The 17,522-nt window shown below is 41.1% G+C and overlaps 1 protein-coding gene across 12 annotated transcripts in view; it reads left to right on the forward strand.

Annotated features, from left to right (window-relative positions):
* The window catches only part of cacna1aa (calcium channel, voltage-dependent, P/Q type, alpha 1A subunit, a), a 130,762-nt gene that overhangs the window by 70,003 nt on the left and 43,237 nt on the right, over nucleotides 1–17,522 (forward strand). For all 12 annotated transcript variants that reach the window (XM_072442477.1, XM_072442485.1, XM_072442487.1 and 9 more), the window contains 9 exons: nucleotides 817–1,005; nucleotides 1,716–2,065; nucleotides 3,165–3,297; nucleotides 4,288–4,417; nucleotides 4,510–4,569; nucleotides 5,567–5,673; nucleotides 14,880–14,979; nucleotides 16,440–16,600; nucleotides 17,052–17,192. In XM_072442477.1, coding sequence (XP_072298578.1) covers nucleotides 817–1,005; nucleotides 1,716–2,065; nucleotides 3,165–3,297; nucleotides 4,288–4,417; nucleotides 4,510–4,569; nucleotides 5,567–5,673; nucleotides 14,880–14,979; nucleotides 16,440–16,600; nucleotides 17,052–17,192 — 1,371 coding nt within the window. The remainder of the gene's footprint in view (nucleotides 1–816; nucleotides 1,006–1,715; nucleotides 2,066–3,164; nucleotides 3,298–4,287; nucleotides 4,418–4,509; nucleotides 4,570–5,566; nucleotides 5,674–14,879; nucleotides 14,980–16,439; nucleotides 16,601–17,051; nucleotides 17,193–17,522) is intronic.

Consider the following 17,522-nt stretch of genomic DNA (forward strand, 5'->3'; position numbering starts at 1 on the left):
GCAATGGTCACTGTCAGGAGCAGTAGTCACTGTCAGGAGCAGTGGTCACTGTCAGGAGCAGTAGTCACTGTCAGGAGCAGTGGTCACTGTCAGGAGCAGTAGTCACTGTCAGGAGCAATGGCTGCGACGTGCCCGGCTTGGTCAGGACAACTTTCACAGGAGGATTTTACCTGGTGCATGTTTGGGGTTAATGGGGTTAAGCGGAGCACCCGGAGGAAACCCACCCAGACAAGGGGAGAAACACGCAAACTCCACACAGAAAGGGGGAGTTTGCAAGAAAAGAGAACCACAGTGTGAACATTTTAGTATTTCACCAAAGTAAGAGAACAGCAGGAGAATAAAATATCAAAAATATACAAGATATCACAATAAATAATGTGACAAAAGCTTTATGTTGACAGCGTTAAATTATACAAACATTAATGTCCTTCAGATATGATTTATAGTCATGTCCAGACAGTTACTTTTATAGTTACTATTACTTGATTGATTTGTAGTTTCCCTAATCCCAAATAAAATTTTACTCCAACTCTTTTATTTGTACTTATTTTGAAGTAAATTACTTGAGAAAAGTGTTTTGGTCAGTGTGGGTCATTATACATGTAGAAAGTACAAGCTGTAGTGTATGTACTTTAGTAGTAGTGTAGAAGGTGAAAAGTACATGCAGTAGTGGCATACTTGTACACACAAAATACATATACTACTACATTTTGATTCATTCGATGTATAATTTCTTCAGCAAAATGTAAGATGACAAAACCAAATATCTTTATATTTGGAATACTGAATTAAAAACATGGTAACATGGTATTCTAGGTCCCATCGTAAGAACACTGAAGACGAGAACGATAATGGTAACAGTGAAACTGGTAAGTCTGGGAGGCACAGGAGGAGAGTGGAAGGAGGAAACACAGAAGGAGACCAGGAAGGCGAGAGGAAGCCCCGCAGGAGTCGCCACGGCAACCAGGACGGAGAGGGGAAGAGGACGTGCCAACACAGGAGGAAGTATGTCCATTCAGCTGTTCATTTCTATGCACACGATCTAGCAGCTTTCTTCTGAAAATCTGTTCATGCAAGTACTCCAGCTATCACTCAAAGTGAATGTAAAATGGAGTCGCTGCTTCCAATCACAAGCACATTCAGCTCTAATCTTGTAGACTGACTGATTTCTTAAAGAGAAATTGGAGCAATTCAGCCATTCAAAGGCAGCGCGTCATTGCAAGAGACATGGGATTAATCACAGTTGAAATGAATCACTTCAATACGTATTTGAGTTTGACGTTTGATGGTAAAAAGAGTGTTGTGGGCCAAATGGTGTAACTAAAAGGTGCACTAGGTAACATTTCTGGGTTTGATCCTGCATTCATTCAATCAAAACCATGTTAACCATGCTAGTTGTTAACTTGAATATATTTGCATGATTTAAATGGCCAGAAATGTGAGCTGTAGAAGGAAGGTCTAAGGACAGGGGAGCTTGGGACATTTGTCTAAGGACACAGGACGCTGGAACATTACCAAGTCCCTATGAACATTATTTAGAGTATTAATTAAGTTACTAAGCCTGAATAAATGTAAACAAAATGTGTTAATAATGAATTAATCCTTTGTTTATGCTTCATTGAGGGTTATTAAGGTGTTGTTATTATAAAACTGTTACTGAAAATTCAACTTGCGTCGTCTGACTTCTGAACATTCCCCCCCCGTCTTCTTCCCAGGGACTGCAGCCTGCCCAACCTCTCCACCACGCGCCCCATCCAGAAGATCTCACGCCAGGACAGCACGTACAGCGAGGACCTGGACAATCTCATGAACACCAAGCTGATCTCCGGCTCCAGCAGTCCCCCCAGCGACCCCCACGCCAACCTGGTCGCCAACCTGGAGAGGGCCCCCAGCTACGGCTCCGCGCTGCACCTCACCCACAGCGGGACGCGGGGAAGCCTGGTGGCCATCGACAGCTACGGAAACATCGGACATCACCGCGCCAACAGTATCCTCAGGCTGTACCACCCAGACTACACTGCGATAGACATGCCCATTTTCCCCTCCAAGAACGCCATACTTCAAGGTACGTCGAACCCAGCATCTGTGATGAAGGGAGAGGTTTTTAAGAGTGTGTTATCCAGACATGGAACTGGTGAAGAAGAGGAGCAAGAGAGGCATAAGCTACAAGAAAGAGGGTGGAGAGGGTGGAGCGAGTGAGGAGAGTGAAGAGAGTAAAGAGCGTGGAGAGGAGAAAGTGAGGAGAGTGGAGAGAGTGCGATGAGGGTGAAGAGAGTGGAGAGAGTAAAGAGGGTGGAGAGAGAGTAAAGATGGTGGAGAGAGAGTAAAGAAGGTAAGTAGAGAGGGTGAAGAAGGTGAAGGGAGTGGAGAGAGAGGAGAAAGTGAGGAGAGTGGAGAGAGTGAAGAGAGAGTAACGAGGGTGGAGAGAGAGTGAAGAGGGGGAAGAGAGTGGAGGGTGAAGAGGGGGAAGAGAGTGGAGAGTGAAGAGAGTAAAAACGGTAGAGAGTAAAAAGGGTGGAGAAAGAGTAAAGAGAGAGTAAAGAGGGTGGAGAGAGAGTGAAGAAGGTGGAGGGTATGAATGCCCTTATTTTAACATATTTTTCCAACAGTCTATACTTTTTTGTATTGTTTTTATCATGAATTGTTTTATGTTGCATCTTAACACTGAAACAAGTTCCTAGTCACTGACAAAGACAATACAAGGTTTCTGATTCTGATATTAAATAAGGAATGTTTTAAATATGAAATGAAGAAGGCTTGTGTTATTGCTCTTTTAAAAGTGGAGCTGTGCTGTGAGCCCAAACTGCATCGCTGGAATCTCTATATCTGCACCACGAGCGACTGACGCACAGCTCCGCCTTTTCGTGACCTATAGGATCTATAGCATGGCTTCTGTTCTGGAAAAGGAGGAACTGCCTGAGTAAAAGTTTGGTTGTGCTCACATTGTAGAGTTTGATCATGTGATAATTTCCGATGGAGAGCTGGGGCCTACATAACTCTAGAAGGAAATATCCAAACTTATGTTCAGCACCTTATCATTATTTGTCAGGGATTAGCTCCACAAACCACTCTCTGAAGCTACTGCGACGAAACAATCTCCCTTCTGTTTATTTGTGATATTTGTTGCCATCATACTTTTAATATGTAAAACTATTCTCTCCCAGTGAATAAAAATGCCAACACTGAGCCTCTGCCAGCCAAAAAGGACGAGGACGATGATGACGAGGCGGGAGGAGAAGGTGGACCCAAACCCATGGTGCCGTTCACCTCCATGTTCATCCTGACCACCACCAACCCGTGAGCTCTTTACACCAATGTTCTAACGAGCCTAGGACCTGCAACTCTTATGTATTTGTAATGTATTAACCAGTTGTCATGCACACCTTGTAAATATCTTTGGTATTATTCTTTTCTTTTGAGTTATGTGCAGTGTACACAGTTTGTAATGTCTAATTTGAGTAGGATTTTAGTGAGAGTTTACAAACTTAGTAGAACCTAGTCCACACCAGTCCGAATCTAGTCCAAACCAGTCCAAACCAGTCCAAACCAGTCCAAACCAGTCCGAACCAGTCTGAACCAGTCCGAACCAGTCCAAACCTAGTCCGAACCAGTCCAACCAGTCCAAACCAGTCCGAACCAGTCCGAACCAGTCCGAACCAGTCCGAACCAGTCCGAACCTAGTCCGAACCTAGTCCAAACCAGTCCAAACCTAGTCCAAACCAGTCCGAAACTAGTCCGAACCAGTCCAACCAGTCCGAACCAGTCCGAACCAGTCCGAACCAGTCCGAACCTAGTCCGAACCAGTCCAAACCTAGTCCAAACCAGTCCAAACCTTGTGCTGACCAGACAGAACCTAGTCTGAAAACGTCTGGATTGGTTAACCAGTGTTGACCACTCCAAATCTAGTCTGAGCAAGTCCTAAACTAGTGTAGACATGTCCGAACCCAGTTTCCACCAGTTTCCACCAGTTTCAACCAGTTTCCACCAGCCTGGACCGGTCAGAACCAGTTCAAATCTCTATGAAGCAGTCAAGCATTCCAAACCCAGTCAGAATCGTCATGTTCTGCCTGGTTTTACCTTTTTAACATTGATTTTTGAAGAAAATGTTTTAAAATAGCCAAAGGTAATTAAGTTTGTAATTGCCCCAATTCCATATGAACCTTAATTTAGTTTGTTTTGGCTTCGAGTTTACATTTTGTTAAAGTGCCCATGATTTCTAGCTTCTATGACATGATCTTCTCTTGGCTGTTTTGCTGACCTTCTCCTGTTTTGCTGATGTGTTGATAGTTTCCGCCGAGCGTGTCACTACATCTGCACTCGCCGATACTTTGAGATGACTATTCTCCTGGTGATCGCCCTGAGCAGTATCGCCCTGGCAGCAGAAGACCCCGTGTGGCCCGAGTCTCCACGCAACAATGTGAGACCCCCACCAACACAACAAGCATAAAACAGGTTAAGTTACAGCAGGAGACATCGATTACCACAACGACTCTTCTTGTTTGTGTCCAGGTGCTTCGCTATTTTGACTACGCCTTCACGGTGGTCTTCACCTTTGAAATGCTGACCAAAGTAAGACTGTTGTAACCCAAGTTCTGCAGATGTAGATTCAGATTTTTTTTTTTTTAAATAAGTGATACTATCTTTATTTATGAATATACTATTATTGGAAACAATTCTAACGTGTATTAACAATCATAACTACATGAATAATAACGCCAACCCCTTGATAAAGTAGTTACTAAGCCCTTTACTACAGCACACACAGGTGATCTCTGGGTGCTTCTCCTGCTCTTTTATTACATTCATGTCAATAAAGTCTGTAGTACTGCTGTATATTGCATTTGTACACAAGAGGAGCGAGCCCGTGTGCCCAGGGGGGAGTGGGGGGAGGGGCTACAGGAGAGCAGCAGCAATCAATTCTTCTTGTTCTTCGCAAACGTGGGCAATACCTGCTGATATTTCCACCCATTGTCCACGATAATGGTCACCGTAAATAGATAAAGGAATGTGAGGTAAAAGCATGTGGGTCTAACGCTCCGCACCCCATCAACACCTGGAAGTATTAACCCCGAGTGGTAAAAGTGGACATGATGTGTAGACCCACCCCGTCGCTCCATGATTGAGCCTGCTGAGGTTTTTGTTCATGCTTTATATTACGGTGTAGTTATTATTATTGGCACCAACTTGTTTTGTATTGACTTGATTGTCTACTATTGTTCATTTCATCATCGTTTTCTTTATTTGAGCCTCCTACTGTGCGCGTACTGTGGTTGCAGAATAAGTCTACAAGTATACATACTGTATATGACATAAGCATTACAATGTGACAAGACAATGATATGGTACTGGATTCACACAGGCTCATAACAAAGTGCACATAAGAATATTGTGTACAAAACACTATTCAGTTCAATTCTTTAGCTTAAGTTTGTCTGATCAGAATCATTTTTAACATACACAATTAAGCATTCTTTTAAATTCAGTGATATTAGTACAGGCTTGTAAACTTTGGTCTAAAGTGCGTGATTACATATTGTGTATTTTGTGTGTGCTTGTCTCTCCGTAGATGGTGGATCTGGGCCTGGTCATGCACCCGGGCTCATATTTCCGGGACCTTTGGAACATTCTTGACTTTATAGTGGTTAGTGGTGCTCTGGTGGCCTTCGCCTTCACGTAAGTCTCCCTGCTACCGCTCCTCTCCTCTCCTGTCCTGTCCTGTCCTGTTAGTCTTCTGTTTTCACACATCTCTCATTATTTTTTATATACTTTGAATTTAGTTTCCTTTTTGTTGTTTACCTTTTTTCTTATTTTTTTCATTATCCCATAATTAATCCAGGTAGAGTAGTAGCAAATGTGATAAAACCCTAAATAAAAAATCATTTTTACTGTTATAGCTCAGGTAATATAATGTTACAGCATTTATTTAAATTTGTACTTGTTGAGTTTGTATTACTTTAGATTTGTGTAATCAGTTGCTTTAGAATTTTTTTAAACATTTTATCCGTACTTTTTTTGGCTTTATTCACCTCAAGCTAAATTATTTGCCAGTGGAGGACATTCTTTGGCAGAATATGTCTCTCAAATGAGGATAAACTATTGGAACTAGGGTTTTGGGCGAAAAAGAAATACCCTTGTTTGGGAGATTGATGATTTCTTTATTTTTACCAATTAATTAAAAAAATTATAATCATATATGTCTATACATAAAAAATAGGTGACACATATACATGAATGTATCATATTTATGTTTTAAATTAAGTTTCTTTTAACAAGCTTTCCTTTAAATAACATTGTTTGTTCAAAAAGGAGTGGGACAAATGTAATTTTAATATAGACAATATACTACAATATTAGGGTTGATTAATAGTCGACTATTAAAAATAATCATCGTTGTATTTTGATAATCATCAATCATAATAGTTATCTGGTCTATACAGACTTTAAAACACTTACAATAAGACCTTTTATTAAAAATAGAAATTTAGAAAAATAATGTAAAAATAATATACATATTTAAAAATTCATGAAAAATACACTATTTGTAAATATTCTTTATATAGAAACTTTAACCATATTCAACCTTTATTTGGTAAAAAAAATATTTAAAAAATGTCAATGTACAATAGAAATAATTGTTTGACTAGTTAACTACTAAAATAATCCTTCTCGATATTGTAATTTTGCAATTGTCCAAAACAACAATTGAGATATCATCCATCTTTTAAGTTTTCCCCCCACCGCTAATTGAAACCAGAGACAGAGAAGCGAAAGAAAAATGTAAAATAAGAAACAAAAAAATAAAATTTAAAAACTACTCAAAAGTTTGCTAAAGTTAAAATCTGCCTGCATTGAATGGATTGGCTCGTATGGATGAGATAGGATAGGTATAGATTTTCCCACTGTCATTCCTGCCCCAGCATCTCCCCTATAAGCTCCTGGCTAACTCCCCTCCCCCGTCCGCACTGTGAGAGGTGGGGACCACTCTTTGCACCTGTAACCCTTTAGTGCCCGAGGTGTTCTAGAGTTCTCATCCCTGACACTGGCAAAGCAGGTACTGTCTAACTTCATATGCATGGCTCTGAGCGGGAGAAGGCCCAGTGGTTCTGTTCAACGCTGGTAGTTCTCAGACGATTTAGAACAATGCATGGCTATATCAATATATGAGTATTTCTATTAGTATTTTCAGTATGCTTAATGAACCTTGGGTGACATTTTTATCAGTTAGATTATTTGTGTCATATGTGGATCAGTTACTAGTCAACCTGTTAAGAGATGTATTTACAAGATGTATTATTTATTAGTCATATTTTGTGATTTATCTTTTTAAAGCCACAAGTGCCCATGTCATTAAGAACAAAAGTTTTAATGTTGTCTTAGATGGTTTTTTACATACTTTTTCTATGTAAGGTTCTATGATGTAGAACTATATAATCAAGGGCCCGTTTTATTTAATTTATTTTTTTCTTTCTGAATTGTTCATTTACTTCTTTCCATTTTGATCTACATCCACTTTGTGTGTGACACCGTTAACTGTTTGTCTTGTCCCAGTTCTTGTCCCTTTCCCTGTTTTTTACACAATTGAACACATATTTAAACAAGACTTTTCTTCAGATCCCATTCAGTAATATCAGTATACATGAAATATTATTTGTTTGTTCCATACATAAGAGTGATGGAATACAGTGCCTTGCATTAACATTGGCAGCCCCGGAACTATATGAAGCATGTAACTTTCTGATCCCAATAATAATTCAATTTCAACAATTACACCATTTTCTGTGCAATATGTAGATAGAGACACACAAATCCAAAACTGTTGCATCCACCACATGTGACGTTTAGGGTAAAGTTTTCAGTAACACCACATGTGAAGAATCCGGCCTAAATTCGCTTATTGACAATGACTCTTGGATGAGAGTCGAAACGTCTAGATTTTTCTAAACGAGTCCAGATGACTACAACTGAAGCTTTTTCTACTATTATCCATATTATTATTTATTATTACTTATTTGTGAAAAAAATCTCCAAGTATGGACCTACTTTCTCTCCCCTATGTCAAGGTTGCCCTTATGAATGGAGGGCACTGTATACTCATAATTTTTCCTCCTCAAATGAAAACAACGTGGACACAAATAAAGTGACATGAAGCGGTCAGAAGATGCTTAAACACTTCCAGATAAATGACCTAATTCAATTGGCTTAAATGTAACAGAACTGCAGAACAGGCCAGGCTCTCAGGCTTAGTCCTATTGGAGATGTTTATCAGGCCTTTAATCGCATTAGTCTGCAGTGAGGGCAGGCGGCTGTGTCTCACTGCCCCTGTGTGTGCTTTTCCTGGACAAATCACTACTTTACGGCTACAATTGCGCAATACATATGAAAATATCAAAGGTGTTTCATTGACAGATAATCAGGTTAGGGTTGGAAGGATTAGGAAGCTGAATTAAGGCTCCAACGTAAATAATAATAACTTTTTTCATGTATTCGTGTTTTTTTCTTAACTGCTGCACATGATTTTTACGCTCTTAAAAACAAGTTAAAAACAAAACTAGTTCATACTAAGCTTTTTAAAAAAAACTCAATTACATTTAGAAAACCGAATTATTCACAGTGATGAGTTAAATAAGCACAAAACAGGTAAAGCTAACAATTATTAGCATGCTAAGAGCACACTTCCTGCTTTGCGGTGAATAAAACGCTCTAATTACATGCAGACAGCATACAGTGGTGTCTTTTTCATCTGAAGAATTGCTTTTGCAATCTATCTGTACTGGGACCAACAGATTTTAATTTATTACATGGAAAACAAATAAATAATAATATGTTTTGTCTACCTTAGCACTGAACACTCAGCAACATTGTGACGTTTGGTAACTAAAAGCTAATGCCATGTTTACCTGTGAATCTTTTTGAGATATATTTCATTACATTAAGTAAGTACAGATTTTATATCATCAATATATGGGACCACACAGACAAAAATTAGTATTTGCCTATTAAGATTAGCCAATTGACCTTTAAATGCACTCAATTGTTCAGCCCTTTTTGGTTCGGTAACATCCTTTCAGCTCTCCTTTAAAGCAGGATTTTTGTTCCGTGTGTCTCATGTGGATGTCTTCCCTCGATACCCTCTCCATTCCTTTTCCTCCCCCTTCTTTCTCTCTCTTTTGTCTGTGTGTCTTCTTCCCCCTTTGGTCTCTCTTGTCTCTCACCTCTCCTTCATCCCTCCGTTTCTTGGACCTCCTACAGCGGCGGCGGCGGGTAAAGTTCACTTAACTTCTCTTCCAGGAGCTGCCCTCATGTCCTCCATATCACACAGTACTACCTCACCCATCCTCCACCCATAGCCGCTGTCTCCTGTACGTGTCTGTACTCTTTTTTATGGTCGGCTGCTTTGACTTTGACAACTGAAAACCAGGCTACGATTCAGATTTTAGATGACATCGCTGTAGAGTTGCAAGGTCGTTTATCACTGAAAAACGTGCATCGTCCCCACTGCGGGCTTGCCTCCACGCAAACCTGACTCGTAACATGCACTGCCTGTATTTATTTCGAAACTAATCGATGCATTTATCCAATTTCGATAACCCACTGCAGTTAGGAGACAGTTGGTGTCGTTGACAACCACGTTTATGCAAGAACATTACACGATGTTTTAGCTGCTCTTGTACAGTCGGGGCACTTAATCTGGAATGTTCCGCAATATGGTTTTAACTGGAGAGGGAGGGAGCAGATGAAATGTCTATTGTTTATTTGTGCTGTCATTAGAGTGTTTTTTGGGTAAATCAAATAATCTATCCAAGGTTTAACAATTGATTGGATTTGAAAAAAAAAAATGGTTTGTATTTTGCTAAATGCATCAATTAAGTGCAACTCAGTGAATCAAATAAAAACTGGATGTTTACTACAGACAATAACACATACAATCTGCACAGTTAGCCCAGCGTTAGCCCTCTGCCATCTGTGTGAACAGCTGTAAAACACACATCTGCCTCGACCCCTGGGAATACACTCAATGACCCTTCAACTCTGAAATAAACGTCAGTAATATCTGTGAAGTAGGGCAGATTTAACAGCTGGTATGGGCGTGAAAAGTATCATCACTATTCTCACAGTTTATCTGTAACAATTCTACCAAAGGCGAAGGGGTTGTCATTTGCAGGTCAAAGTACTAATAAGAAAGAGGTTCGGCATTTCCTTTTCGAAATGCTCACGGAAATATCTTTGTCTTCTCAAAAGGCAAAAATGAATGCGGTTTGATGAGTAAAAAAAAATGTTGCTAATCAATATTATTGGTTAATTGATTAATTGCTAATCACATGAACGTTTTACCCGGAGAGAGTTTTGCTGTTCATCCATTCGTGGCATATGCATAAAGTAGGAACCATTTTGGATATTTTCAACCGCACTATTCAAATCGAAGGTGTTATTGATCATGATTAACATTTTAAACACTTCATGTTGGGAAGTAAAAATGTAATGTACCAAAAATACATATTCCCAAATCAAAAGAACACATTACGATACTTGATCATGTCGGTGTAATCCCTCATTCGTCCAGGCGTGTTCCATAGTAGAAAAAGCTTCAGTTGTAGTCATCTGGACTCAGTTTGAAAAAATAGACGTTTCGACTCTCATCCAAGAGTCAATAAAAGAATTTAGATCGAGAACTCCGATATTAATACTGTTCTGTGGTAAGACCCGCCCATTGGGAGGAGCCTTCCTGAAGTAGAAAGAGTTGTTTGTTTCAACAGAAACTCCCCCCTTGTATCTACCGAGCTAGCCTATTCAGAATCTTAATGGGCTATTAGAATCCTCTTTGTCTTTGTGAGACCCTGGCTCAACCACCCTGAGTACCTGATTAGCATCTGAATGTCCAATACCTTTCCAGGGGTTCAGAATCCCATTATAAATAACAGGAAGATGAAACCTAAGCCCTCCATTTCTGTTTAAAGAAGGTCTTTCTTTTTTAACAAAAATAGCTTCCTTGACTCCTCTTTCAAACCATCTTTTCTCCCTGCTTAAAACCTTCACCTCACCGTCTTCAAACGAGTGATTAGAGGCTTCGAGATGGAGATGCACGGCGCTCTGAGGTCCTGAACTTGTATTTCTTCTGTGCTGATAAAGCCTCTTGTGTAGAGGCTGTTTTGTCTCACCTATGTACCGTTCTTTACAGCTTTCTTCACTGCATTGGATCGAATAAACTACATTGCTCTGTTTTTGAGTCCTTAGGATGAACCAGTTTTTGTCTTAAAGTGTTTCCTGGTTTAAAATAAACAGGGACTTTGTGTTGTTTAAAAATTATCTGCAGTTTTTCTGACAGGCCAGACACATAAGGGATAGAAACACCCTTCCTTCTCTGTTCAGTTTCCCTTTTGTCTTGCTTTTTGGTACTCTTCACTCTGTTGAGGGCCCAAGCGGGGTAACCACAGGCTGAGAGGGCATTTCGGACATGTTTTTCCTCTTTCTTCTTGCCCTCTGAGCTGGTGGGCACACCTTGAGCTCTGTGTTGTAAGGTTCTGATCACCCCCAGCTTGTGCTGTAGTGGGTGGTTGGAGCCAAAGAGCAGATACTGGTCCGTGTGTGTAGGTTTCCTATATACTTCTATTTGGAGTTTCCCGTCCTCTCCTCTGATCGTGGAACAATCAAGAAAGGCCAAGCGATTCTCCTTAGCGTCTTCTCTTGTAAACCTGATATGTGGGTCCACAGCATTGATGTGATCAGAGAAGGTTTCCAGCTCTTGTTTCTTAATTGTTACAAAAGTATCATCGACATAGCGGAGCCACAGTTTTGGAGCTATGCCTGAGAATGAGGCCAGTGCCTTCTTCTCAAAGTGCTCCATGTACAGGTTGGCCACTATGGGAGAGACGGGCGAGCCCATGGCACAGCCATGAATCTGTCTGTAAAATTGTCCCCGGAATTGAAAGTAAGTGGTGTTCAGACAGATGTCCAACAGTTTACATATGTGTTCAGGTGTCAGTTTGGTCCTTTCCTGTAGGGTGGTGTCTTCCTGCAGTCTGATCCTCACTGCTGCTACTGCATCAGAGGTCGGGATGCAGGTGAACAGGGACACCACATCATATGAAACCATGAGGTCATCTGGGTCCAGTTGGAGATGTTTCACTTTATCCACAAAGTTGTGCGTGTTTTCCACATGATGTTCCGAATTCCCCACAAGCGGAGCCAATATAGTTGTTAAATGCTTGGCCACATTATAAGTGATGGAATCTGTGCTGCACACTATGGGTCTGAGTGGAACCTCCTTTTTGTGTATTTTTGGAAGGTCATAAATGCAAGGCATGGCTTCCCCAGGATACAGTCTGTAATACAGAGGCCGGTCTATCGCTTCCTCTTTTTCCAGCCTTTGTAAACTCTAAACATATCCCTACAGAGGACTACATCACAGCCACTGAAACGGCAATTAGAAACAACAAAATGACTGAATCGGAGGCTGCAGACCTGAGGCTACGTGTCACAGCGACTCTGAAGAGTGCCAAACCACCTCCTTCAAATATCACATCTGAAGAGAGAAAAGCACTTTCAGCACTAGAAAAAGATCATAGCATCAACATCCTCCCAGCAGACAAGGGACGTTGCACTGTGATTCTCAACGCAGCTGATTACGAAGCCAAAGTCCACACCCTCCTCGAGGACACGACCACATACGAGCGCTTGAAAAGAGATCCGACCAGTGGCTACAAGAAGAAAGTGATAGACTGTTTACAAAGGCTGGAAAAAGAGGAAGCGATAGACCGGCCTCTGTATTACAGACTGTATCCTGGGGAAGCCATGCCTTGCATTTATGACCTTCCAAAAATACACAAAAAGGAGGTTGATACTTTTGTAACAATTAAGAAACAAGAGCTGGAAACCTTCTCTGATCACATCAATGCGGTGGACCCACATATCAGGTTTACAAGAGAAGACGCTAAGGAGAATCGCTTGGCCTTTCTTGATTGTTCCACGATCAGAGGAGAGGACGGGAAACTCCAAATAGAAGTATATAGGAAACCTACACACACGGACCAGTATCTGCTCTTTGGTTCCAACCACCCACTACAGCACAAGCTGGGTGTGATCAGAACCTTACAACACAGAGCTCAAGGTGTGCCCACCAGCTCAGAGGGCAAGAAGAAAGAGGAAAAACATGTCCGAAATGCCCTTTCAGCCTGTGGTTACCCCGCTTGGGCTCTCAACAGAGTGAAGAGAACCAAGAAGCAGGACAAAAGGGAAACTGAACAGAGAAGGAAGGGTGTTTCTATCCCTTATGTGTCTGGCCTGTCAGAAAAACTGCAGAGAATTTTTAAACAACACGAAGTCCCTGTTTATTTTAAACCAGGAAACACTTTAAGACAAAAACTGGTTCACCCTAAGGACAAGTTGCCGACTCAAAAACAGAGCAATGTAGTTTATTCGATCCAATGCAGTGAAGAAAGCTGTAAAGAACGTTACATAGGTGAGACAAAACAGCCTCTACACAAGAGGCTTTATCAGCACAGAAGAAATACAAGTTCAGGACCTCAGAGCGCCGCGCATCTCCATCTCGAAGCCTCTAATCACTCGTTTGAAGACGGTGAGGTGAAGGTTTTAAGCAGGGAGAAAAGATGGTTTGAAAGAGGAGTCAAGGAAGCTATTTTTGTTAAAAAAGAAAGACCTTCTTTAAACAGAAATGGAGGGCTAAGGTTTAATCTTCCTGTTATTTATAATGGGATACTGAACCCCTGGAAAGGTAGAAGACCAGGACCAGGACATTTAGATGCTAATCAGGTACTCAGGGTGGTTGAGCCAGGGTCTCACAAAGACAAAGAGGATTCTAATAGGCCATTAAGATTCTGAATAGGCTAGCTCGGTAGATACAAGGGGGAGTTTCTGTTGAAACAAACAACTCTTTCTACTTCAGGAAGGCTCCTCCCAATGGGCGGGTCTTACCACAGAACAGTATTAATATCGGAGTTCTCGATCTAAATTCTTTTATTGACAATGACTCTTGGATGAGAGTCGAAACGTCTATTTTTTCAAACTGAGTCCAGATGACTACAACTGAAGATTTTTCTACTATGATACTTGATCATGCAAGAAAAATAGAAAAAAATGCTCTTTTGGACAGTTTGGACAGGACCTTGTCCTTTTCTAATCATTAATAAATTAATGCGTAACAAACAGTGCAACAAAGGTTGAGTTTTAATACTAATGTGTTTTACAATATAATATAAATCATCATTCAATTATTCTAAATATTCAGAAAAATGTTGGATTTAACTGAATATGTTACAAAATACAATACATTTTAATGCAGGTATTGAGTATTCTGTAACATTATGGTTATCGTATTTTGATGTTCAGCACTAAACTCTCTCTCTCTAAATAATGTAGCTCAATGTAACCTGCTTCCTAACAAAAAAGCATGAAAAGCAAGGTTTCAATGCAGCATGTATGCAGAATCCAGCCTGTAACCGGGCATGTGCACCTCAGCCTTTAGCCAACAGAGCATTGAAATGCATTGCAAAAACACAGTACACTGCAGTTCGAAGCCACTGTAGCGACTAGATAGCATTCAGACAGGAATGATATCAACCGCTTCCAAGGCATGTACTTTACTTGTATGAGTCTTAGCATGTAGCGACGAAGGCTAACGCGTCATGAAGAACTAAAGCTAAGTCGACAACAATAGCAATACTGCATGTGTTGCTATATTTCCAACGCACACGCAGTTACTCGCTCTGAGCTAACTCGGCCTCTAATTCCATCAAAGAATGGCTGCTCACTGCCATTTTGGAATCAGTAGGACTAAGCCCATCATTTCCCAGCAGTACTTACTCTGTTCAAGGATGTTTATTTTGCGTCTGTGTAATTTTGATGTTTATTGTGTATTTGTACAGGGGGAGTAGTAAGGGGAAGGACATCAGCACTATCAAGTCTCTGAGGGTGCTGAGAGTGCTGAGACCTCTGAAGACTATCAAGCGTCTGCCCAAGCTGAAGGTGGGTCCTGGGAAGAGATGGGCTGGTTTCTGGGACTCCTAATTAGATTTAGATTTAAAACTGAAAACAAAAACAATGACTTGATGTGAGACTTGACATGGGACTTGAAACATGACTCTAAATGGTACCTGACTTGTGGCTCCACTCTGGACTTGACTTGTGTCTTGGGATTGAAATTAAAACAGAATTTTGACCCTACGTGAGACACACCTTGGGACTCGACTTTGGACGTGACTTGGGACTCAACTTGGGACAGAAGTTGAAACGCAACTTGGGACTTGAGATTTAACTGGAGACTCAACTTGGAACCCAACTTGGGATTCGACTTGTGACTTGACTTGGAACCAACTTGAGACTTGAAATGCAACTTGAGTGTTGGTTGAGACTCAATTTGGAACTTGACTTGGACTTGGTTTGATTTTCAACTTCGGACTCAACTTGGAGCTTGACTTGAGACTTGACCTGGGTCCAACTTGAGACTTAACTTGGAACACACTTTGGGACTTGACTTGTTAGCTTGGAGTGAAATCGGGACTCAACTTGAGACCCAAATTAGGGCTCGTCTGGGATTTGACTTGAGACTCGACTTGAGACTTAATTTGGGACACGCTTTTGGGACTTATTACTTTGGACCGAATATAGGACTGGACTCGAGACCCAAAATGGGACTGGACTTAGGACCCTACTTGGGTGTTGGTTTGAGACTAAACTTGAGACTAAACTTGGGACTAAAGTCGGGTCCGACTTGAGACTTAAAGGCGCAATGGACGATTTTTCGGCGATTTGAGAACGCAGGCGGAAGTGCGCATGCGCACTCCCCCGTGTGGACTGATACAACACACACGTGCGTTTGTTTATTAGCGCGACGGAGCGCATCACATCTCTCGTCTCCCGTAGATTTCTGTCCACTTCTGCGTCAGCTCGAACTGTCTTTCTCCGTCTTCATTTTTCCCCGTACACTGAGGGAACTATATTATGATAGATCCATGCGCTTAGGCACGCGGAAACGTGAGGACGAACCGCACGCGGCTGCAGGTGAGCGGTAGGTGCGTTTTATGATTGATACGTGGCAGGACTAATGATTTATCCACGCCACGAGGAAATATGATAAAAAAATTTGCTGAAAAAAATCGTCCATTCCACCTTTAACTTGGGACACGCTTTAGGACTTGACTTTGTTACTTTGGACCCAAATTGGGACTCGACTCGACTCAATTTGAGATTTCATTTGCAACTTTACTTGGAATAGACTTAAGACTTAACTAGAGACTTGGTACTCATCGTGGGACTCGGCTAGTGACCAGAAAGAGCTCGTGTCTCAACTCCTGCTTGACGTAGACTAGGTTTGTGCAACTCAAACTTAGACTTGAATCAAAACAACTTGGAGAAATTATTTTTGAAAGATTTACACACTACTGTAAATCTATGTGTGCGCTTGTTTTGCGTCCTCTGTGGCCCAGGCGGTGTTCGACTGTGTGGTGAACTCTCTGAAGAACGTGCTGAACATCCTGATCGTCTACCTGCTCTTCATGTTCATCTTTGCCGTTGTGGCGGTGCAGCTCTTCAAGGGGCGCTTCTTTTACTGCACCGACGAGTCCAAAGAGTTTGAGCGCGATTGCAGGTCAGGAAATCACATTACACTCAAATAATTCAATAGTTACAAAGTCAAATGGTTACAATGAAGTATGATGTTATTGAAACATCTTAAAGATGGTTGTGTTTGTACAATTAATTAATTTAGTTTTGTTTTAGTTCTAATTTGTGTGTTTTTTCATTTCATTACATTCGTATATCATAACAAAAGATTTAATGAAACGGGTAAAAAGTCAAAATGTTGAGTTGAGAACAAGGTCATCTTGAGATCCATCAAAAGATTGTACATTTAGTTCACATTTAGTCCATATATCTATTGCTATCCTGGTGATCAGCCTTGAAATTCAAGCATAGGCTGAACATATCATTTGTTGAACATTATTCAAATGTCATCAAAATATCAGCAGAGCTTGTAGTTATAGAGCTCTTATAGATGTCTTTGCAAGCATATAGAAATAACATATTGTGCTGTTTTTCAGAGGCGAATACTTGGTCTATGTGCGAGATAACGAAGTGAGGGCACAGAAGCGGGAATGGAAGAAGTACGATTTCCACTACGACAATGTGGCTTGGGCCCTACTCACCCTCTTCACTGTTTCCACTGGAGAGGGGTGGCCGCAGTGAGTATCTGACCATTACAGAGCAGAGGTGGGAAACAAGACTTAGGGTGGAGCTCACACGGCCGCGTCAAAAGTGTCCAGTTTACATGTCAAATCTATGGTGGACGTCCAGGACATTTTTGCGGCGCGTACTGAGCATCAGTTTCAGCGCAAATCTTGCATTTTTAACGTATGATGCAGCACGTTATGAGCGTTTTGACGTGCCGCAGCAACCAATCACGTCCATCTTGGAGCAAATGTGACACCACAGCGTGAACACACCATTAGAAAAGAAACTTTAAAACAATGAAACATACCGGTACTTATACTGCTTCATGACTTACTGAGAGT

This window comes from Eucyclogobius newberryi, unplaced genomic scaffold (genome assembly GCF_026437365.1).
Source record: "Eucyclogobius newberryi isolate DKJ021-1_F unplaced genomic scaffold, fEucNew1.0.hap1 SCAF_13, whole genome shotgun sequence".
NCBI classification, from domain to species: Eukaryota; Metazoa; Chordata; class Actinopteri; order Gobiiformes; family Gobiidae; genus Eucyclogobius; species Eucyclogobius newberryi.